The sequence below is a fragment of the Sylvia atricapilla genome, chromosome 5 (genome assembly GCF_009819655.1).
Source record: "Sylvia atricapilla isolate bSylAtr1 chromosome 5, bSylAtr1.pri, whole genome shotgun sequence".
Taxonomy (NCBI): domain Eukaryota; kingdom Metazoa; phylum Chordata; class Aves; order Passeriformes; family Sylviidae; genus Sylvia; species Sylvia atricapilla.
In genome coordinates, this window is record NC_089144.1 from 38790011 (window position 1) to 38815682 (window position 25672).

Genomic DNA, 25672 nt, shown 5'->3' on the forward strand with positions numbered 1-25672 from the left:
GAATTACATACACTGCACTCTTCAACTTTCTGTGTTTCGTTAAATTAACTTCTCATATTATTTTTTAAATTATAATAGTGACAGCACTGGGTTTAATTTTCAAATGTTTTAATTAGTGTGTGTAACTAATTGGACATAATTTATCTGAAAATAACAATATAGATGGAATAAAGATTTTGCTGGGTAGAATATTTGCTCCTGTAACCTGCTGCATCCTGTCCCTGACCTGTGTGTCAAAAATCTAATCTACATTTCCAGGATGCTAATTCTACATAATCAGAATGGAAGACAAAATGGTCAGTTTTGGCCACTATTTATAGGTAAATCCAACTGTAACAAAAATTTTATAATTAAAATGCATCTCTTAAAAATTAATGAACAAATTTTCTTTCTTAAATTACCTGAGTTTCTTTCTTATTTGTTCCTTCTTCTGAATCAGATTGGTGATCCTGTTCGTTTTCATCACTCTGGTGAAAGAGGTTGGAGAAGAAAAATAATTGAACTGTTGAAAGCCTAGCAACATTTTAATGCATTCTACACTTTGAGCAGCAGAATATTCCACAGAGAATACATAGGATATATTACGGAAATTCTCAAATGGGTATATGTTTTTAGTACAAGAAGGAGATGAAACAATTTTGTATTTGACACACGAAAATCTGGTTTTTACATTACATTTGATCCCATGACAAAGAAAAGGGAAAAGGAATAGTCTGAAACATCAACTATAATATTTCTAATCTGACAGCATTTCTTTAAGTTGTTAAGTACATAGCTACCTGCAATGTACCAAATAAAGAGTCTCATTTTTACAGCTTTGGTATGCATGCAATAGATAACGTTTGTTCAATAATTTATTTCTTTTCCTTAGATTTGATTAATTCCTATTAAGTTATGATTACTACAATGTTCTAGAATTCTTGTTAGCAGTATTAATTGAAAAAACTGAATTTTGATTTTACTCCTGAAAGCATCAAAACAAAAACAAAGAATATTTAAACTGAAAAGCATTTTTTCTAGAACAATTAGTTACATACTGTATTACTCTAAACAATTCTCTATTTTAATAGAACACCATACATGTTTTATTTTGCTACAAGTGAAGTTTACTTACATCCTGAGTCCAAAATGAAACTCCTGTAGATCGTCGTTTTTCTCTTGGTCTCCGTCTTTCCCTTATAGACTTAGGCTGTGATTTATCTTCTTCCTTTTCTTCTTCTTTTTTGCCCCCTTCTGTTAATAACAACTTTCTCATTCACTGAATTACAACACAATCTAATTTTCTGAAATACTTCTTCTCAGTCTTTAAAATGCTCACAATAAATTCTTTTTACCTGAAATAAATTCGCTGAAGAGCTTACCACATACAGGGTTTGTTGTAATATACACTCCCCCAAACACATAGCTCTAAAATACTGTAAATACTAATTTCACTTAAACAAAATGTCTTAATGTAACACTAATACAATACAACTTGGACTTACAATTCAGTTTTCAAAACTGTCATGTAATAATTGAAACATCTGTATCAGCAGATGTATGAAAGTACAAAAAAAGAGAAGACAATTCTTTGCCATTCTTCATCAAACAAGCTTTTTTTTGCATACATCAAGGATGGAGTGTTAAAAAATCAGAACTTTTAAAAGTCCTACTGAGAGTCCTCCTTTTCATCACAGTCTTCTCCATTTTTGCCCTGAGGAAGAATAAATTGGGACCTCCTAGATTAGATTACTGCTGTATTACAGATGTCCTTTTTCTTTAAAACAAACACAACTGCAATTCAAAATAGATGTAATAATTCAGGATTATGTTTGCTCTCCTATTTGTTAACAAGTAATTTGTGCAAAAAAAAAAAATTAAACAAACCTGCCCAAATCAAAGTTCTTTACTTATTATCATGCAGTCTGTTCAGCCTGATGTTCTTTTACTAAATAAAGAAACCACAGAATTGAGTTCAGATAGAAGAATCACTAATCAATAATAACTACCATCACTAGTCTTCAGAGGCAAATAAACACTTTAGATTGAACTACATTTATGATGTGCATACACCGTTCCTAATTTAACAAACTAGGATTTTACGTCAGGGATTTCAGATGGTAGTGTATTTCTCCTCCAAAAGTCATAACTTGAAAAAAAAATAGAACCTGTGGTAGCTAATATTTACCAATGAAAATCTTTTCCAGAGAACAATCGTTAAAGAAATAAAACATGATTCCAGTCCTTCAACGTGGAAGGACTAAAACAAACCCTTAGTTATTTAGCAATTATTTAATCAAGTAAAATTCCTTCTTAATACCTGCAAGTATTTAGACCCTACAATATGGTATTGAATTATAGCTGCTGTGTTAAAGCAGAAATTAAAGCATTCTGTGGATATTTATGGGAGTATATTTGAAATTTCTGTGACTGAGCAAAGGAAAAAACCCAAATGGCTGCAAAAGACTACCAAACACAGAAAGTCTTTTTTCCTCTCTGTATGGAATTTTTAAAATTTCTTACAGAAGATTTGAGGAAGGTACATCCCCAGCGGTCTTATATGTCTCATCCCATTTTGAAATACCTCTAGAAATGTAAGCTGCCCTTTGTCAACTAAAACAACAAAAACCCCTTCATAAACAATATACCTACCTCTCTCACTTTCCTTTGTTCCACTCCGAGAATAGGCAGAAGTTATACCTATAAGGCTGTTTGGTCTGTTTAGCTGACTTGAACTTGATAAAGAGCTAGTGGAGGTGGAGAGCGAAGAGGTGGACGATGAAGAAGCTGAAGTTGAAGTTGGTCTATAGCGATGATACGGCTATTCAACAGAAAAATGGCAGAATTAATTTACCAAGATTAACAAATACAAACCATGGGCTATGAAAATATTTAACTATAAAAGTGATCTTTACAGTAGTATCAAAATTGAGAAAATATTGTTGGAGTAAAGATTCATATAATTTCTCTACCTAAAGAGACTCATCATGAAAATACCTCTTCAACAGTTCGGGAATATCTTTGCCTATAATCATCATCTTTAGTTTCAGATTCTTTCTTTTCTTCTTGTTTTTCTTTGTCTTGCTTTTCTTTCTCCTCCTTTTCTTTTTCTTCATTTTCCTGTTCTCTGGTTCGTGTGGGACGACTTCTTCCTATAGTTTTTTCAGCTTCTTGAAGATCTGTCAGTGTTACACCCTGTGAAAACAGCAGTCAGCGAACACCATTTAAATATAACATTAACATTAATGTAGTTGAGCAAATTACATAAATATTTTAAAGAAAAAATTCAACTAAAGAAAATTAAATCTATCTATTAACAAAAAAAATTACCTATATATTCTACCTATAAAGCTTTTCCTTTGAATCTTGGAACCAAACACGTCTCTGATATGTAGCAAGTATTAGTTGTAATGAGATCTGTCACAGACACTCTAGCAAGCCAATTTTTAGCTGAACTAGTAAATCCAGATTGCACAGAAGATCCTATAGAAATAATTTAAGAATCCAATAGGCGCTTTTAGTATGATCGTAAGCATACTAAACATTTCCGAAAGAATCCTAAAACTATAATACTCCTATTTTCAGAAATGTTGATATTTCACAAATAAATTCCTCAAAACTGGATTTTTAGGTCAGCAGACTAAAAAGTCTTTGTAAGGCTAAAAACTTGTTCTAAAATAAGCTCAGAAAGCAAACAGTTTTATGAAGACAGCCTTTCTCTACCATGCTTTTCAGCTGATGTATCTAAGTGAGAGTCATTGCTCAAAACACTTCGTAATGTACTCTTCAACTTTGCATCTTATCAGTTACTTAATTGCTTTTAGTGTTGATAAAGGTTAATCCAGTAATTCCTGACAGCTTCCTCAACAATAGTCAGCCTATAGTCTGACCATCATTCAGGGCTCTGAATTAGTATTATGAAGTAAAAATAACTCCTGTATGACGAAGTTATATCAAATAGCACAGACCTCTCATTAGGAAAGCTAACCAGAAGTATTTAAAGGAGTTTAAAACTGCAGAGATTTGAAATCAACATCAGTAAGCAACGTAGCTATGGACTCAGCCTAAAAACAGGTAAGGAAAACGGCTAGAGTGTCTCTTTGTGCTGTTTTATTCAGGGGTTATTTGCTGATTATTCTCAGTTTGCCAGCAGACAGCAGCTGGCAGTTGCTCCACTGCCCAAAAGAGCATTCAATTACCATCAGAGATACTCTCTTTTGCTACTGCCACATTGGTCCCTGTGACAGGATTGTGCTAGTTGCTGATAGATATGGATAAAAACTGGAAAGAACTTTGTAAACTAAGAGAAAGAAATGCTGCAAGGAGACATGCAGTTAGACAGTAGATTATTAGCAGGTAATAAACTCTCTTTTAGTATTTTTCCTTCTCCAGAGAAACTACATTAAAAGTATTTTTTCCTGTCCTGAATCTTATTAGCTATCCATATGTTGATCAGCTCAATGATATTATCTACAACAGTTCACGCACAAAAAATATGAAGAATGATGTTATGGGTATGTTTTAAAAAAATGTAGAAGCTTTAGTAATACTATACCTGTGTAGATCTTCTAGACTGTCTTGCTTGCCTGGATCTAGCTTTTCTTTGAGACTCGGACTCTTCATCCCGTACTGGAGTGAGGTATGATCTAAAGAGTTAATTACAAACAAAATTGGCACATAATTTTTTACACAAATTTTTTAAGTGGTCAACACCCCGCCCCCAACATGACAGACTGAAAACCAAGCCAGTCAGAAGAAAATATTTAACTATATAGGACAGATTAGATTTGACATAATCTTGATGATCTGCATATTCATCAAGACAGCAGCCTTAGAACTCAATTAAAATACCCAGAGTCTTCCTACTTAATTTAGATTTCTTTTTACCATTTTCTATAAATACAACTTCAGCTCTTTTGTTATTTCACTGGTCTACTAACACTGGGATAGAAGACCTCAGAGATTCTGCCAGTTAAACATTTATACATCAAATAAATACATATTAACTTTTAATTTAACTTGTAAGCTTTTACAAAAAGCCAAATGTGCTCTTAATGCAGAAAACCTAATGATATCATCCATTTCATCAGAAATTAAGAATTCCTGAGGAGGTGGTTACCCTATTTTCACATGAATCATCCACGCTTTGAGTAATCCAAATCCCTTTGAAAAAAAAACGTACTTAAAAATGAACTTCATGAAGTGCACAGAAATCCTGCAGAATAAGCAGGTAATTGTAATCAAAGACAAAAGGCAGAGTAGACATACAAGGTCTGGACTCTTTTCAAGAAATTCTCTAATCCACTTAACAGGTAAAAAAACCAACAGGTGATACAAACATGCACAAATGCATATATTTGTATACATGTAAATCCATAATTAAAGAATTTAGAAATTTTTAATACTTTTGTTGATTTTCTATGACAGAATATTCTGGGAAGCTGCTATAATTTCACAGTTTTTAAATCCTTGGATTAACTAAAAATTAGAAAAAAGTGAAAAAAAAAGATTTGAAAAAAGTGATATCAAAGGGTTGCTTAAAACGCTGCTTAAAACCTCTCTAAGCTTCTTTAGATCAGATTCTACAAGACTTTCTGAATGTCTGTTTTCATATATCATTAGCTAAGAATAGTTAAGAATCACTGCCTAAGGATTCAATAATTAGCAAGTGATTATGCCATCAGCTTTTAACACCTAAATAATCTATGTAAAGGAAAGAGCAGTTTGGTCACCTAATAACATATCTGGTAGCCTTAGCACATGCTAAGAAGAGTTCTGAAACAACCATAAGAGTTAAAAAACTTCATTTACACAGACCTATGGATTACAACCTGCATTCTACCCCAATAAAATGCTTAACAACTAACTGCTATGCTTAAAAATGTTGAAACAACTCCCGTCTTACAGCATATCTTAAAAACACCACACTACGTATCCAGATCTTTGCAAACAGCATTTTTGATTGACTTCCCATTTCCCCAAAGCTCTAGGCTGTATCCACATTAAGGAAAAGGGTCCCTGTTAAGCTGCTTCAGTTAACTTGACCTGAACCACCACCTATCTAGGAGGGCTTGACTGCAGAGCAGGTGTCACCTTAAGGGTTTAAAATTGCTACAAACTACTTCCCATAACTTGCTTTTTAGTATCTGAAACACTTTAAATTGCACTGAGAGCAAATGAAGTCTCAACTTCTCAGGTGCACTTTGCAGCTGCAGTCAAGAGTAGAAAGTGCTCTTCCCTAACATCTCTTGTATGCACCACACACAGCTACTCTTCCAAACATACTTTCTAAATATACAATTTCAGTCTATAAGCACAGATTAACCAACTTCATTACTTAAGAAAATATATAGCATATAATATTTCATATACGTTTATTTTTTCATGTGCATAGAAACATATGTAGATACATACACATATATATCTGTATATATCTGTATATATACAGATAGATATGCTTGTGCTCATATTGAGAGCACTACATTCTCAAATGCATGCAGCAATTATTCAAATTTTGATTTCTAAGATTCACAGATATGCTAATATGCCATTGAATGCACCTGCAACAGTATATTGCACAATTAGCCCGGACAAAGAAAATCACAGAATTTCAGGCCAACTGCAGGTATCTAAAACATATGTAGTATATGCACATTAGTATACACACACTAGTGGGAGCAAACAAGACAGCAAAAGTCTAATTCTAATTTTCCTTGCCTTTCTAGCTGATAGAAGACTGAAATCGTATTTGCATTTTAGAATTTGAACTACTTTGAATTATTTTTGAGAAAAACGTGCATTTTGTTGGTTATGCTTTTAACTTGTTTGGTTCAGTTCAAATTTCACTATTCCAACTTCAGTAATTCTTGAAATGGATTGTTAGCACATGTGGACCCTTCCTGAATCATGGTGGGGAATAATAAAAACATAATCCACATATCATAGAAGTTTTTAAATCTCATTTTTGGGTAGGAAGGAAGACTACAGAAAACAGACTAGCCTAATTAGACCTCTATAAAGAATCTTCAAACGCTGCTGCCTTAAATGAACCAAAAGAATACAATTTTCTTCTGTAATAAGGAACAGCTTCATTACCTCCGTGAACATACAGAGATACACATAACTGGCACTGATACAGAAAGTACATTTGGGAACTACTACAGGAGCAACACAGGAATCTGAACTTGCATTCCAGCAGGAGAGTCAAAGGATAAACATTTATAAATATCCAGAAAAAGAAGAACAAAGGAAAGATAACAGGAATTACCAATCTTTTGAAATCATGTTTGCTTCCATAAATAGAAGGAAACAGCCCTTTATGGAAAAAAATATGCACCAATCTTAACTCATCCTTCATATAACTGTAAACAGAAAAACCCCACCATATTCTTAAAATAAGATCTATATCAGCTTCTTAGTCAATCTTCATACTGAGTTATCTCTTAAAGCATTGCATTTAAAATTGTATGACTGTTTCAGGTAGAAGAGATCCTAAATCATGCAAAGAAATAAACAGAATGTGTTGGGTTTGATACTCTCTTCTCAGTAATGTCAGGCATACAAAATTATTGAAAAATGCTATGCTCTGACTTCTTAGCATACTGCCAATGGCACACTACCTCAATCAGCAGCAATGTAGTTCTAGCAATTAATTAATTAATCACTCATTTTATTATTTTTAATTCAGTGTTTTTACAGGGTTCCATTATTGGTATTTTTAAGAAGTCTCATCTAATCTGTTCAGAGAAATACAAATCTGAAAATACACCACATGAAAACCCAAGGCCAGTCAAAACCATACAATATCAAAGTTTAAATTTCATGAATGGTGTCTACTAGTACTAAGCTCTTAGATAAACTGAGGTACCAATTGTTTCAATACCCAGCAAGAAAACAACACTGCTTTACACACTGTACTGTTCACATCTGTGGTAACCAACACATTCCTTTAAGCAATAAAAAAAGTATAATTTTGTGTAAGAGCAAAGTTACTCTTAGAACCTTTACACACCTCCGTCTCTCCCTGACCTCTGATGTTGAGGACACAGTGCCAGAAGTAGCTGTAGTCATGGCTGTGGTAGTGGCTGCAGCATTTACAACAGATGGTGCAACAGGAACGGTCACTGCTGTAGGAACACTGTCCTTTTCTTTCTCAGTACTATCCTCAGCCCACAAACGATTTGAGGTACTACAGCATAACAAGCAGCAACACAAAAAAAGAGAAAAGGAAACAGCTAAACAATGAAAGCACTTTACTAAACAACTAATAACATGTAAATTGAGGGATGGATTTTTTTTTAAGAAGCAAACTGAGAAATGTCTCTACTATGAAAGCCCAGATTGAGCTATGAAATTGAATAAATTAAAAATTAGCAGTTCACAATAATTGAACTTTTATTCTTCAGACCCTTCTAACATTCGATTTATTCTTTTATATGAACACGGCTTTCATATTACAGTAGGAAGCCATTCACAATTTTTGAGCCAAATTGTATGAAATCAAAACAAATTTAACAGGAAAGTGAAAAAATCCAGAGCCCCAGGATCTACTAAACAAGAACGCATGCACATACATAAGCACACAGTAGACCTGACAAAAAAAAGGGAAGAAAACGTCCTGGTGCCAATTACCTGCTTTGTACACCTGCTGAAGTAGAACCCGCTGTACTCTTTGCAGTAGTGTTTGTGCTGGCAGGCAGCGTTTTCTGAAGACCAGCAGAAGAGGTAACTGTTGATGCAGTACTTGGAACACTGGAACTTATCAAATCATCTTGTCTTCTACCAAAGGAGCCACTGAAGGAGAGACATGTACAATGGCTGCATTTATTACTTATATTTACTCATTAAAACACCACCAAGCTGTGAATCATCTATTAAATTTTTGCCCATGTATTCTGTGCCTTGGTTGAGACTTGGAAACTTCTGGTGCAAAAGAAGCATTTTTTGCATTGCTTCCTTGGCCAGGACTTTTGATTTATGACTTCCGAGGGCAGCAGAAGTGTCCCTTAGTCCTGACCATTTCTTCACAAAAGAGGATAAAGAATGGAATCTCATTCATTTATGTAAGAATGTCTTGATCACGTCTACTAACGTATTCATATAGGGCCCCCAATGTCCCATTTTTAAACTGCTGTTTCACCCACACTGAATACCTCAGAAAATGCAGAACCCTACTGCACAGCTTGTCAGGAAAGAAAATGTCATCAATATCACTCCTCTTATAATTTGAAAGCAATTAATATACTGGCCCATTTTTTAAAAATCTCTAGTCATTCCTAGGAAGAATAACCTCCCACTCAGGTTTTTCCCTTGTTCTTCAAGCTATAAAGCAGAACCAGTGGTTTACAAGAAATAAATATGCATTATGCTGTATGAGACAGCCAGGTTACTGATAATATCAATGTCAAGACTCAAAAAATAAAATGCTAAGTATGTATCATGTACATCAGCAGCATGTACCAATATGAAGCTTAGTTATTTGACGCTTTTCTTTGATCTATTCATTTTAGCTATTTTTTGCCCCACTAATTACAATGAAGAATTTGACTCAAATAGCTGCATTGAAACCACACAAAGCAGCAAAGTTAATCATGTATACGTGTGCCGCACATGATTCCTCCTGAGAAAATTCTGCAAGTTAGGGACCAGCACACCTGAGAACTACTCTCGTATTTTCATAATTTACTTTGCATTCAAGTAAATTTTATGTATTCTATGATGCTGACACTCAGCACAGGTATGGCTATAATTTACAATCAAGGACAGTAGTCCAACACCTCCAAGACTGTCATGCAATAACCAGAACTCAACAAAGACGGTGTTTTCCCTCTTTTCATATATCAGGCAGAATTATTTCTATTGCAACATTTAAAATAATTATCTTTGACTACTGAACTCATCTGGAAAGAGTCAAATGAACCCCAAACTGGAAAAAGAAAGCATCTAGCTGTAATTACATTATTTAAAATCAGCACAACCACTGCATCACCATACAACTGTACGTTTACAACCAGCACAACCACTGCATTGCTCCACATGAGCAGGGCAATACTCCACCATTCAATTTTAAACTGCCCTTACAAAATGACTCTGTACTTGTTAATTTTTAAGGCTATTTTGATTTTAAAAAAAATGAAGAAGAGAAAATCCACACCTTCTTTGATAACTTGTGTTTAATGATGTAGGACCTTCATTCAAACTATTTTTCTTGACATCTTCCTCCCATTTTCTCCTGGTGTAGGAACTGCCACCACGTATTGAACTAGCAGATGAATCCCTGTAAAAGAGATTTTAGTTTAGCAAACCCACATTAAAGATTGCTGTTCTTGACGTGAGCTGAACAGGAGCCTCAAGTTAAAATCCTAGATAACACACTTAAAATAAACATAACTGAATAAGGAATAAAATTGCTTTTATGAGCAATCATTTTCAAGCCTCTGTGGAAGGATACTATATACTTACTAACACAATTAAAAAACATAAGAAGCAGATCAAAAGAAAACTGCTAAAGAAGATTTAATCAACATGAACCAATTGTTGGTTTTTATCTGTGGTCATTGCTGGCTTTGTTTTTCTCAAAAAAGAAACAAGATGTTTTTTTGTTTGCTCCTGAGATTATCCAATGCACTAAGGGAAACCTATCTGGGTTTTTTAATAGCTGATTTTAATAATAGCTGATTTTAATAGCTGATTTTTTTTAATAGCTGGAATTATTTATTCTTTTATGTTATAAGGAGTTGAAAAGCTGACAAGCTTTTAGAACGCATGACACTGTAAGACCAGTGTAACTAGGCTTGCAGTAGCCTTTCTTGAGGGGTCTGACATGTATCACTAGCTGACATGACTTCAGTCACAAGGAATTTCCAGACTGTTGCTGCAGTTTATAACAGCAAGGAATAACCTTGCAAAAATCTACTTAGAAAAACCATCCTGAAAACTGACATGCAAAACCTGAATTTCTAAGAAAATGTCAGCTCAAAATCTGAAGTTTGGACAGTAGGAAGAATATCAGGCAATCAGGTGCACGAGGTAGAATAAAACAAAACTTTGAAAATACGTGTTTTATGTTCAGATACCTTTGGCCATCATAATGTACCTCTTTTTGCATGAAAATGTATTTTAGCACTTCTGCAGCTGGAAACAACATTAGAAAATGATGAAACAGACCAATGTAGTGTTGTTTCTTACCAGCAAAGAGAAGCACAAATTCTGAGGCATCATCTACCACAGAAAGGTTCTGCTGAATGACAGATTTTCCATAATTACTCCAAGTTTCACTTTGCCAAGACACTACAGCACTTTTGCTGTAGCACTGGCTAGTCAGCTGAGGCTGGGTGTCTGAGATTTGTTAATCTAAAAGCCCAGCTGGGATTCATCTTGAAGTCACTTCTGTCACTCACACAGGATGTTAGATAGGATTATGCTGCCCCACCGCCTCACGAGGCAAGTAGGTACTATGTAGAACAACAACAGAGCATTAAGCTAAGCAACAAGGACAAAGATCTTTGATAAAGGCAGACACCCTAATTATTTATTAAGGCACCTGTGGGGCAGATGGTTAAATTCAAGGTCAGAATAAATGTCAAAAACCTCTTATGACTCTACGTAGGCTGGATTGTCTGCCATGTCATACAGTAGGCAAAGTACTGATGTCTAAAAGCAGGCTTCATCTCTGGTACACCAAGGTGTACAGAAAGCTCTCAGAAGATGAGTTGTACTGATGAGCACTAGGACTAACAAGACTGGTGACTGCAGATAACCCAATGCATATGAGAAAAATTATACTATTGCTGATAACCACTTTTGGAGCTGTATCTGTGAATAAGTCAAGACTGGCACATCAAGGACAGAAATAGACTTCAACACTGAAGAAAAACTTAATTCCTTTGTTACAAGCAATAACAGCTTCTAAGGAAGAAAACTGAATGAAATATTTATTTCAACCTTAAGGTACCATCCAACAAAGATACTTTTGGAAAACAAGAGGTTTTTAGAAGTAGAATTTAAAAAAAAAACCAAAAACAACAAACTGAAACAAGAATAGTCTCTATAAACAAACCAAAACTGACAAATTCAGCCTCAAAGAATATAGGAGTTGAGAGAAGGACAGCACAAACAGAAACTCCAAATTTGTCCCTTACAGAAACACAGATTAAAAAACATCTGACCAAGTAAAATGAGAAATGTTAACAAATTACACTGAGCTTTAGAGGAGTGTGAGATGTGAAATATCCCTGAAATATCTGAAATTCTGTTTTGAAACGGAATTTGTTACCCAGAGACTAAAGTTCAGCAACTTCCTGCAAGCATAAGAAAAGACAGTATTTATCTTCTGCTTGCATTGAAACAGACAGTTCTCAAGAAGAGCAATGAAGACATTCCTCTTCAGGTATAAAGAGATTTTCAATTTTACAGACAAGGATTAGAACAGCACACTTTGAGAAATCAAAGGATTTTCAGTTCAGGTCATCCAGCATTCATCTCTCTAGATATGATCCAACCAAAAGCAAGGCATTATGGAGACTTCTAAGTTTTGCACTATGCATTCTACAGTAACTGCAGAGAACATCCCCGTAGAACCTCAGTAAAGGAGGAGTGAAAAACAGGATGGTTCTGACTCTATAAATATGCCATGAAAGTACCCCAAATCCTAACAGGTAGCAAGCCTATTCACCTAACTATTTGTTTCTTTTATTCTGAAAGCTACAGAAACAATAGCAGCAAAGAAAGTAAAGATCTCCGAAAGATAATGAAAGGTCAACATGTAAACAAAGAAAGTAGAAGAACTGCTAAATGATTCCTGTATTGCTGCTGCACAATAATACAGGTTTTAAGTGAAGTCCATAAGGAACACATCACTTTATCATACTCAAAAGTAATAATGTAGCCCAGTAGCAGTACTTTGTGACTGAAGACAAAGCAGTAGAATAATTTTAGCACCCTTCAATAGTTTAAAAGTTTAGAACTTCATATTTTGGATTTTATTTATTTTCTTTCTCAAGAAGACAACACTCTTTAGTGAGTTCTGCTCTTGTCATAGAATAATTTGAACTCTAGAAAAGATTATGATAATTGACAAGATCAAAAACCTTCAGGAATTGGACTGCCATATGAATTAGCAAATCTATACAGCCAGATAATGCTGGAAATCAGCACTGTTCTAAAACATGTAAATTTGTCAGTCACTCTAAAGTTTTATTTAAATTTTATATTAAAAAACCCAAAAACTTCAGTCACCTGTTTTCTTTTTCATCAATGTCAGAGGTACTGGCCAGCCGTCTTGGTATTGTAGGTGCAACATATGCAAGTCGAGTTCCTTTTCCATCTTTCTCCTGGAAGACATTAGGTTTTTGTTAATTGTTACTATTATTGATTATTTTGTCTGGAAGATTATCATTATGCCAACTCCAGCTGTATTTACTGTGACGCGATTACACAAATGAGTTTTAAGCTTTAGTTAAATATAATAAAAGACTACAACAGGAAAAGGAAACTGCTAACGTTTCCATTTTAGTGATGCTAATTTCTCTTTTTTCTGCCTTGCTGCAATACAATTCCAACAGTGATCCTGAAAGCAACTGGTTCAGTACTTTTATATAGTACAGTACATTATTATTCTAAATCTTTATATCATATAAACATTTGTACTTGAAATTAAACCTCAAGTTCTATTTTGTTCAGCTACCTGAACAAAATTTGGTTTGGTGTATCCATGTTTAGTTACAGAACCAATTTTTGAAAATAAACAATCACTACAAAATGAAAACAAATACAAGAGAGACTTCCTTCATTTATAAGATTATTTAAGCATCATTCTCCATGTGATGCAAAAGCTATCAAATCTCTGATGTTCCCAAATTGTAAAAATGACTACTAGCTTTGCAAATCCTACGGGATTAAATGCCAGACCTATGTACCAGGTCACCAGACACTGAAGGAGTATATTGCATTTTGAGAGATACTATAAGGAAGCTCTGTAATTTAACTTTTTTGAATTTTAGTGAAGAACAGATGTGTTTTATGATCTTATTTCTACAATACATCATTAACATCTATACTAAGAAATATGTATGAATTTCTCAAAATATTGTTTTATCCTGAAAATTATTACCTTTTCTTTGTTGTCCAGCGAAGAGGAAAGTCTAGGACTGGATGCTGAACGCATAACACCTGCAGAGTCCTTTTCTTTCTGAGCTTCTTTGGAAGCAGTAATCTCTGCAAGTGCACCATAACTACCAGTTTTTCTAAGACCCAACCTCCATGAAGCAGGAGATTCATCTTTCCTCTCTTCATCTTTGGGAGAAACCTTGGTTGTAGACGTTGGAAACTATAAAACACATGAAAATAAATTTCCATTATTAATTTCTGTTATCTGTGAAAATTCATGCTCCTTGCAAAGATTTGAGCACGCAACTGTTTTTAATAATAGTAAGTACTGAATTCATAGGGAAGTTGTAGTGGGAGGCAACCTATACACTTTTCTCATTAATTAGTCAATGAGATCAGAAATGTAAGACTGGTCAAGGAATACCACTCCTATAAGAGTTAGCTTACAAAAACCCACACTTTGTAATACAAGCTGTGAACTTGAGATAAAAACTTAAAAACATGCAAATCTGGTATTAACATTTTGATTAAATATGTTATTTTGCAACCTGTACATAAACCTGTGCACACAGGAACCTCACCATAGATTTTTCACCCTTATTGGGCACAAGAACAATGCCAGTTTTGCGCAAGCCCTGCCTCCATGATGCAGGATCTACTGACTCCACGACAGGCATGATAGGAGGAATGAAATCATACTGAAGCCAATTAAGACAAGACAGAGATAAAGATTGAAAGGAAGGAAAATAGAAACAAAAGGCTGTTTTAACACCATACAGTTTGTTCCTAGGTTTATATTAAGTAACTCTTCATTACAACATAAAATACTAAAAAAGCAGTAAGACACTTAAAACATTAGTAATAGATTATAACTCAATGTAACACGGCATGTGTAGCTCATTCAGAGACAGAATTACAGCTTGCATAGAAAAGAAAAATAAAGCTTGTGACCTTACAAGGTCCCTGGCCTAAATCCTCACACTGGTGAGAATACTGGAAGATTCACACTACATAGCCCTTATTTCCTTAGCACATATCGTTCATACCCCGAATCACATCCCACGCTAGCATAGCTATCTTCCCAAATTTGCCCTGCCTTCAGTACCTGCAGTCAGAGAGCAGCATTACTGAAGGCAATGCAGACTGAAGGAAACCTGACTTCTGGTTTAGTATACTGCATCTGCACCCCTTGGTTTGGCCATCTATGATGTAAAAGCAGAAGTGCAGCTACATCAGATCAGATGGTGCGGACCGAAAAAGGCAGGTGCAAGTGTAGATGCAAGACCACACACACAGAGTGCTGCAAACAGTTCAAAACGTTTTTGTTTACTAACAGGAGCTGTAACTGCTCCTTTAGATCACATGTACCTGCTATGTTACAAGACAATAATTTTGATATAATGTGCATTTATTTTGTAGCTACAGAAGGTCCTGAGCTTTTCACATAGTAATAGCAAGATAACTACAGTTTACTTATAGCCTGCACTTTCTACCTAGAAGGCCAAAATATAAACCATTAATTTCTGCATAACAAAATTACAAGTGTATTGATGATTTGTAGAAGATTATAATTTAGCTTCAAATCAAGCTTACTTCCTCTCTTATGAAAATATCCCCTCATATCATTAAATCACATACATGCACCTGTTACATTAAAGGATACTTTGTAACATGAACCACTGGTAGATGCTACTGTGAATATGGAAGTATAATCCCAGTAAGCTCCCAGAAGCAAAATATTATACTATTCTTTTGGTAGTATGTCTTTTCTCTCTACTGTGGCTGCAGTATATCACAGTCACCCTTTTCCTGAACATGCTTTTCAGATGCATCAGCAGAGGGTTACACTTTAATGATGACGTGTATAGATAAGTTGTAATGAATGACAAATGAAGATTTACTGGCTTACTATCCAGTTTGCTCTAATATTCTAGAAGGTTGACTTATATGTTGCCTTCTGACTATGCATTTTTATCTACTGTAGTATTTTCCCCCAGGTATACCTATTTTCCCCCTGCCAAATAAAACACAAGTTCATCCAAATTAACTTTTCCTGTAAAGTTACAAGCTGTAAAAGTTTCCAGCATGCAGTATGGCTTTGCAAGTGTGGCTTTGAGTTGTGCATTGAATAAATCATGTGTCCCTATTATCTAGCTCTTCCATGAGGTCCTAACTATATTAAAACAGGGATGAGACCCACACCACTTTCTACTTTTTATTTCAGGTATAATTTTCAACTTTTGTGCCAAAGCACTAGCTGAATTCTTCAAGGGATTCCTAAAACTCACATAGTCATGCCTGCCTCCCTTGAATCAAGTGCATCAGAAATAAAGGCACAGAGAGAGACTAGAACTGTAGCTTCTATTGGTTCTGGAGGAGTCAGACATAGAAAATACTTTCAAAAGATGAAGTTTAGCTTCAGAAAAAACAAGAACTCCACTCACTGCGCAACAGAATATTTCTTTTTTAGTAGATTTTACATTCAGATATTTCACAGGTCTGTATTTTAGGTCCCTGTTCAGAATTAAAGCCATTCAATTTTTTTAAAAAAATTAAATTTCATGGGGAAGAACAGAAAGTATTTTAAGAATCTGTGCATATTTTTATCAGTTCACTGGTTAACCAAATCTACTACTTACACTAGAATCAAGAAAGATATACTAACACAGAAAAAAGAAACAGAAAATTGTAAGACTGTGATATAATAGAAAATAAAAAGGTATTTTCTTTTACCTTCTTAACAGGTGATGTAGGTGCCCCTTGGCCACCAGCTACTGAAGGCGCCATCACAGCTACTGATGCTGATTGTGTACTTGTGGTATTTGCATTATTAGCTGCCAAGGTTTTGGTTTTATCTGCAAAATATTTTAAAATATAAGATATTAATCTTCATTTTTCATTCACAATTTCATCTTTACAACACCGAGCTGAATTTCTATCCAACAAATTTTACAGTTAACTTTATGACCAGCATTTTATCATTTGTTCGTCAGTGTTTTCTCCCTCACTCCCAATTTATATCTTAGCTAGGTCCACTTTTTTTTTTTCTAAAAGGTTGTGCATGTAACAATTTTTCTGTGTTCATGAAGTGCTACCACTCAGATGAAGAGACAGAAACACAGACTCATTTAGCTTCAAAGTGACTCAGGAGATCACCTAATTCAACTTCTGCTCAAAGGAGGGCCAATATTGCCTATGAATCAGGTTGCTCAAGGTTTTGATGAGTCACATCTTGGAAACTTCAGGAGACAGATTTCAGTATCCCCATGCAGCCTGTATTTTAGTAGCTGGTTAATGACCATAAAAACTGTAACAGTAGGAGATATCTTAGCATCTCATCTGATCTCATTAAAGCATATAAATATCTCAAAGGCAGGTGTTCAGGATGGTGCCAGACTCTTTTTGCTGGTATGCAACAACAGGACAAGAAGCAATAGCCATGAACTAAAATACAAGAAGTTCCACCTGAGCATGAGGAAGAACACTGAGGGTGGCAGAGCACTGGAAGAGGTTGCCCAGGGAGGTCGCGGAATCTCCCTCTCTGGAGACATTCAAAACCCACCTGGACACTTTGGCATGTAACCTGCTCTAGGTCACCCTGACTTGGCAGGGGAAGTTGGACTTGTTGATTTCCAGAGCTCCCTTCCTACCCTGACTATCCTTTGATTCTGTAACAGTTAATTCAAACTACAGAAGGCAGGTGCCAATTCAAAGTGAAATATTTATTCTCTGATAACTATGCTTGAGTTCAAAGAAATAATTAACTGTACAGAGAACCCCATCAGGGATTCTGGTCACCAGAATGAGATGAGGCAGGGACTTGCCTTCCAGAACACCAATTTTTCATTTGCTTCATTCCTTCTTTGTTCCTTGTTCTTCCCCTACCTACATTTCACCATCTACCTACCTACTCTCTTCTGCTTTGTCCAAATTCCTTCCTCTGTCCATGGTTTATGAACCTTAACCCTTCTCACATAAACATATAGAAAACTTCACAATTGAGATACAACAATTGCTGCCACTGCTTTTTCTTGAGCTTCATAATGTTCCACTTTGCTTCGGTTTCACATATTCAAACTGCACATTCTTTGGGCTCAGATGTCTCCTATTAATAGCGCAGGATGAAACAACATGGAGTTCAATCCCACTGGTTTTTGTCTTACTATAAACACATCTTTCCATCTTTGTGACCCATACAGCCTAAGAGCAATTACTTTAGAAAGTATGCCAAGTTTTCATGCAGTGTTCTCACAACATTTAAATTCAATAAAGCACTAATCTACAGTTAGAAATTGTGTAATCCATGGTAGTGATCTTGCACACTTGTTTCAGTTACAGACATAGCTGACTAGATGTTTTGAATGTTAGTTATTCAGTAAACAAATATAAACAGCTTACATGACCACCAGCCCTTAATGAAAAGTTCTTTCTAAACATAAGTGAAAAAAAATGGCAGTAAAATTCTAGGTGACAAAAAGCTGAACAAAGCAATGTGGACTGATAGTATGATGAAATGATAGACTGATGAAATGATGCACAGGTAGATCTGATAGAAACTTGTAAGTAATACATCTTTAAAATATACAGAAAAAGTTTTCAGGAAGAAGAAAAACGGATTTTTCACAACTGTATTCTGAAATTGTTTCTAGAACAGCAAGAACATAGTACTTCACACAACATAGTATGCATGACTGAGCTGAGATGGACTATATATAAAAAAAAAAAAGGTCAAAGTATGTAAAAAAAAAAGTTACAAAAACCGAACTGAGGAAAATTTTATTTTTTATCTTGTTTCTCTGTCCTTTGTGATAAGCTACTTTCATATTCCTATTTCCCTTCTTGGTCTTACAGACAGAAGTGTATTTATTTTTAAACTATATTCTCATGTAACCAATGAAACAAAAATATAGGAAAACATTTTAATTATCCCAAAAGATTAGAAATCACCATTTCCAGTACTTTAAAATACTGAACACTGTTAAAGTATTTTACAACCAGAATGCTCCTTATAATAATATTTTTCACTAGTAAAATCTTTCACTACCCTAAGCTGAATAATGGTAAAAAATCTTGGAACTTAAGAGATGTAACTCTACAGGGAAAACCTTAAAGTGTATCTTGCCAAATAAAGTATGATAAAGCCTTGTTGATATTAAACCCCCCCCAAAGTTTACATAAATTAATTCTTGTGTCACAGTCAAATTTTCCTGGCACAAACTACCGGCAGTGAAGAGAACACAGTTACCAGAGTCATAAAGTTCAGCAGACATTACAGTCAGCTCAGTGACAGAGAAATTACTACAGGTTATATATTATAAGTAGTTTGAGTTTAACAAAGCTCAGTAAATAACTGATGCGAGTACACTAAGGTAAAAGAGTAATTATAAAGCTTGCCAGTCACTTTTTTCAGCTTCATACTGAAATACTGGATTATTTCAAACTACAGGGAAAAAAAACTAAACTACAATAGAAAGTTTGGTTTCACAAGTTATTTTTACTTCTACCTACATTAAATGCTTGCTACATTAAATAGATTGGTTAGCTCTAAAATACCTTATCATTATCTTTATGGGTGAAGAAATTAGAATGTATTTAAATGAAAACTAACAGATCACCAAAAACGGTTGCTTATTTTCAAAAGTTTAAGTATAAAATATTAACAAGCTATTTCTACTGAGAGCCATGTCTATGTATGGTACTGCTGCATTGCAATTATAATATTCTTTATTAGGATTGAACATACATCTTTAAACACTTATTGCCAGACACTTGTTTTCTGGTTTGAAAGGAAAAGACACTATGCTGTTCTTGTATCAGTACCTGCTACTCTGAGAGTTCCAGAAAAAAAAAACCGCACTAATTTCATTTCTCAAGAGAGAAATAGAGAGTAATGTGCATACAATGCAAAACTTTTCAAAGAGCATTCCTCTTGAACTGAAGTTATGTATCAAGTAACAGGTAACATTAAAATAACACCTTTAAAAGTTTATCTCCGTACACACTGAAAATATACGCACTACTACTTTATGAATACCTGAGCCAGATTAATTGGTAATTACTTCAAGATGATAAGGACAAATGAGAATGTTTGCGCTTCTGCTGATTCAATCTCTATACCAGTTCCACAAGCAAATACTAAGAAGTCTTACTCTCTAATTTGATCTTCTAACTTTTTCAGTGTTTCTGACATGCTACTTCAGGCTTCTATTATTCTATCTATCTAATTAAAAGCCCAAATTTGTTAAGCAGCCAGTCAAGTAAGCTGGTTAATAGCTTTAACCTAAGTAACTACCAGTAAAAGACTGGTATCCATTTGATACATCTGTTACGACTTTACTTTAGACATATATAAATTTACTTTAAAATAACTGGAAACTTAGTGAAATAGAGAAGAGTAAGTGAAATGTGACAAACTTAACTCTGTATCATGTGATATTAAATGAGTAAATTTATAAATACTTCATGAAAGGCAATGCTCCAAATAACATACCTGTCTCTGCTTCAGATTCTGAGTCATCATCCTCTTCCTCTTCACTAGAACAACTGGATTCATCCTTCTTTCCTTCTTCTTCTTCATCTGCTTTCTCTTGCTCCAGAGATTCTATACTAGATGCATTCTTTTCTTGCTCGATAATCAGCGTCTCCTTACTGAGTTTGAAAAGAAAAGTATTTATTAAGTACTGAAAAATTTACTAAAGCCTGTTAAGTAGGACTTTGTGGCAGCTTGCAAAGTCATCTTTTTAAAGACTTCATAATTTTTCTTCTTTTACTTACTTTTTAAATGTTTTCTGTGTCTGGTTATTATCCATGTTGGCTGTGGATTCAATTAGGGGAGATTTCTTTTCACGTTTTTCACTATGAAGCTTCAAAACATAGAATGATGCAGTTTAGTTGTTAGAATGGCATCAGCGTGACAAAATTACAAATGGAGGGGAATCTCTATAAATACTACGAACAATAGAATGTGTATAAACTTTCAAAGCTCTAAAAATCTTAGAAACTGTTATTCCAAGTAAGATGATCACTGTTGATACTTCAGATCATAAAATGCCCACTGAACAAGGCAAGTTGTAGATTGCCATTTTTCTTCCAGGGCCTTTTTGATCACCATAGGCGACCAAGTAAGGGCAGCTTTTGAGATGACTGTGGCGTCACCTGAATTGAAAACTTTGGTTTTAATCTATATGCTGCCCTGAGTTGGATACCATAATCATATGTATAATAAAATAGAACATATATATATGTATACACACACATATGCACAAGGCCTACCAGATTCTGCTTCTTTTGTAACTCTTCTAAATATCCTAGAATATCTTCATCTGCCACATCAAATGCTGTCTGTCCCTGGAGAAGGCGAAGAAGTAAAACACCATAATTGTGCAACAGAGTTTAAATGTATTGGACTATTATGTTTTCTCATCATATGATGATGCAGGTTAAGGAGAACATTTAGAGAGAGAAATTGGAAAATATGAATCAAGCTCTACTGCAAACTGTTAGTCTGTCAGTACTTGAAAACAATTTTGCAATATTCCTTTTTTTGGGAGGGAGGGAGAGGACTTCAAACAAAAACATTTATACCTGATGAGTAAATACATTTTTAAATAATAAAGATATGACAATAAAATTTTATTGTCATTTAAAGGAAAAACAGAACACTATGAATGAAAAGTAGATTGATGAATATAATTTCACAAGTATTAGTATTAGTGCCCAACAACTGTTCCCAAAGGCAGTTGAATAGCAGTTCAGTATCCTGCCCATCTTAGACTATCGTATACTGCTTGATTTTTAAAGTTTTAATGAATTAAGGGAGTTACACTAAATTTAAGCAGTCATGCTTAAATTCAAGCACATTTTGCAACAAAACTGTATTTTACAATTTCCATTCTATTTTGTAGAAGATGTGCTACGACCACTTGTTATTTCTCCTTAGTGTATGATTTCCATGGGACATGTACTTGAAGGCTGGAATCTAGGCAAAGTCCTATGTTCACTGGCATAAAGGCCACTGCATCAACACGCTGGGTGGACTTACTGAGATGTTCTGGGGATCATGACAAGATCAAACTAGGAAGTACCTCTGTACAACAACCAGTAACAAAAGCAGAGCTCATTAAAGTGTCCACAGCAGCTTATAAAAATAATGAAAGGTGTTCCTGCTTGTATTTATTTCAGTTTCTCAAAACATTAACTAAAGGCAAACTTATTTCTAATTACACTGTGAAGACTATCTTAACAGGTCAGAAAGGATGAACCATTAAACCACTAATTCTGATCATACAGCAGAGGCATGTACACCTTTTAACAAGCATTAGCCAAAACAGCCTGAGGTCTTCTGCCATGTGAACTATTATGACAAGTGTATATTTGCATTATAACTACAGTTTTTCATTGTGACCTCCTATTTTTAGGTACAGTTACCAGCTATGGACTAACTATCACCACAAAAAATCACTTTGCAGAAAACTGCTGCAGTTGGAAGGTTACATCTTAAACCCAAATCTGTAACAGTTGATACCTGAAGTCAGGTGCCTAAACAATAATTGCTGAGTTCTCTGAGATGCTAAGCACATAAAACTGAAACTAAATCCAGAGTTGCCTACTAGCTTACTTAAAAACGAGCAAAACTTTCCTAGCTTGCAGAGACAAGTCCACACACAAAAAAAGTCCCCAGCTGACATCTCTCTATGCCTCCTTTTTTCTTTCTCTTGGAGTGGATTTGAACTTACTTTTATAGTGTATAGTATCCACATTATCATAACTCCAGTAAAAAATCTAACAAATAAATTTGAAGCAGAACAGAATCTATCTGTAAAACACACTACGAGGATAAGAATGAGCTCAGCACTTACATGGCTGAATGAAAAGCTTTGGATCCTTTTGATGGTTATGTGAACTCGTGAACATGTGTCTACTGGGAGCAAGATCAGCAAGCTACACAGGCCATTGCATAAAAGTCATAGAAACAGAGTTTAGGAAGCATTCAGGTTATGTCCAGGGAGGACGGTCCAGAGTTGCCTACAAGTTTCTTCCACCACACCCAAATCAGCATAATATAGTGACAATTCTTTAATACACCAACAAAAGCTGATTCTAGGAGTTAACACCCTACCCAAAGGCATCATCATCATCTTCAGAGATCAAATAAAAGCCTGAATACAATCCATCAAGTCACTAATTTTGTACCTCTGAAATGTCAAGAAACTTTTTCAATCATGAATTTCAATGTCAAAGATTGAATGGACCATTTAATACAGAACTAAGTATAAAGTTTGCCTAGAAATTAATTCAGACAATCTGAGAATTTAGTTCTGAACACAACCATGCTGTTTTGACAACACATGCATTATATAAAGCTCCACGTACAGTAAGCAGCAGTTTATCATCACTTTTCTTACCCTGGCTTCTAAAGTCACTTTAGAGACCAGAACTTTGTATCTTGACAAGGATTACATAAAAATCCTACCACTTTGTTGACAGCCTCCATATCACATAGGTTTTCCACTAAAATGCGACATGCTTCTTCTTTACCCCAGTGAGCAGCAGCATGAAGTGGTGTCCAGCCATCATAATCTTTAATATTTACATCGTAGTGAGCCTGTATTAAAAGCCTGAAGAAATTAAAAGAAATAGATCTTGACACTGCCAACAGAGATAAATAAATTTTCATAAAAATTGTAAAACTGCTTTCTGGTAATATCTTTCTCCTTTTTTCTCATAGACATTTTAGTTGGGCTACTGACAATTGATTAATTTTACTTGTCATAGAAAGATCTGCCTTTTCATTGTTTAGCAGGTCTGTATATATATTTTAAGGAAAATTTAAGAAAAACCGCCTTTTCCATTTTCTTCATTATTCATTTCCTCTCCAAAGGCCATTGTTTCTATAATTAGATACTTTGCTAAAGCAATATATAAAGTCATAGGCAAAAGGCTTTTTAAGGAAAAGAGTTATAAAATGTTAAAAATTGTTAGATACAGTGTTCTTATTAGAAAACTATTAGAACCTCCTTCCATTCCAAAATTAGCTGCTTGAAAGTTTCATTTCCTGTTATTAACTTTTTGCAAAGAATCTAGTGTTTACATGCTTCAACTGGTCTCTGAAAGGGAGCAGAGTTTCTCAAAGAGAAGACCTGCTGTTCTGCCTGCATGCAGCACTCACATCCATCATGGTTCTCCGGTGAGCATCAAAGTGAAAAAGGACACTTAACCTAACAAGTGTTTTTATGTAAAGAGCTAAGAGCTCTCTGAACTACTGTCCATAATAGTTAAAATCACATAAGAACAAAACATTCTTTTCAAAAAATTCTCTCAGTTTTGCAAGAGCCAATATACTTATAGTAATATATCCTGCGATCAGTCAACTTTCACACATGCTCAGCTGCAAATCTTACAGTCTTGCATCCAATGCAGAGCCCACATTTATGATCATTTGAAGCAATCACAAAAATTTCCTGCACATATGTTTTGCCTCTCTTAGGAGTACACAGATGAAACTACAAAAAAGATAATGACCGAGGGAGCTAAAAAACACCCAAATAGTTATAGATACAACTCCTTTACAGACAACTGCTACTCTAAAACAAAAATTACTTCTTTCCAACAAAATAATTTGTCTTCATCATGTTGAAGCATCAGTGTTTTTGGAAAGAGAACTCCCATTTAATAAATTGCTCTGCAGACCTTAAAGGCACCAATACTCACAGTCAAGATGTGTGCTCATTTTCACTCATGTTACAGTTTGTAAGTGCTCCTAGTACTGCTAAGGCAGTCAAATAAATTTACAATCACGTTAAAGCAATGTATTATTAATTATGCTTTACTATAATAAAAGTAGAGCTCTAATGAAAAAGAAATCAAATATGTTAAGGTAAGTATAGATTTTACATTAATGAAAAGCTGTGAATTAGGGGATACCTGAAGCCTAAAGCTTTCTAGGGAAGATTTCAAGAGTCATGATTTTTAAAAACATTATCAAAACACAAAATTAAATTATCTCTTTTTTAAGTGTAAAAACTTTTAGCCTGGATTACAACCTCTGCTTTATGTATTGAAATAAATAAGGTGTCTTGAAAATATGCACCAAGCAGGATGCTAACTGGCATTATAAAAAGGTCTTAAACTTGTTTACATAACTGGCTTTAGAAACAGGGCAAGTTTTTTATCAACTTTCTTCTCTTAAGTAAGTATTCAGGCTCAACACGTATACTGTTATTCATATTTTGAATGACTTAGAATAGAAAGCTAACAATGTCATGATTTATGTGTGCTTGAAAACATAAAATTAAGCTTTAAGAATAGATTGTTCTAGAGAGACTGGGATTTTCAAGATAAATAAAGTTAGAAATGCCCAATTCCAAGCAACATTACATCAGGACAATAAAATATGAAGAAGTTAAACCACACTTACTTTAAGACTTCTGTATAGCCCTTAGCAGCAGCCACATGAAGTGCTGTGCCACCAGATTTTGCATGCCTGACATCATTTATATGGCCACTGTTGAGCCACTGTCTTGCATCTCTTAGCATTATTCGTTCTTCTTCTTTTCGAGCTGATTCTATATCAACCCCTAATTCAGAC

The 25672-nt window shown here is 34.7% G+C and overlaps 1 protein-coding gene across 8 annotated transcripts in view; it reads right to left on the bottom strand.

Moving 5' to 3' along the window:
• PPP1R12A (protein phosphatase 1 regulatory subunit 12A) overlaps positions 1-25672 on the bottom strand; it is a 112217-nt gene that overhangs the window by 19263 nt on the left and 67282 nt on the right. For 3 of the 8 annotated variants that reach the window (XM_066319215.1, XM_066319218.1, XM_066319217.1), the window contains exons 4-19: positions 25502-25661; positions 23558-23702; positions 21358-21432; positions 20860-20948; positions 20576-20733; positions 16819-16940; positions 14090-14305; positions 13216-13310; positions 10133-10255; positions 8611-8772; positions 7991-8167; positions 4535-4625; positions 2977-3174; positions 2632-2800; positions 1115-1233; positions 402-467 (exon numbers count right to left, since the gene is read on the bottom strand). In XM_066319215.1, coding sequence (XP_066175312.1) covers positions 402-467; positions 1115-1233; positions 2632-2800; positions 2977-3174; positions 4535-4625; positions 7991-8167; positions 8611-8772; positions 10133-10255; positions 13216-13310; positions 14090-14305; positions 16819-16940; positions 20576-20733; positions 20860-20948; positions 21358-21432; positions 23558-23702; positions 25502-25661 — 2165 coding nt within the window. Of the gene's footprint in view, positions 1-401; positions 468-1114; positions 1234-2627; positions 2801-2976; positions 3175-4534; positions 4626-7990; positions 8168-8610; positions 8773-10132; positions 10256-13215; positions 13311-14089; positions 14306-16818; positions 16941-20575; positions 20734-20859; positions 20949-21357; positions 21433-23557; positions 23703-25501; positions 25662-25672 lie in introns of those variants that run through there. The other 5 variants (XM_066319220.1, XM_066319222.1, XM_066319216.1 and 2 more) reach the window with 4 other exon arrangements.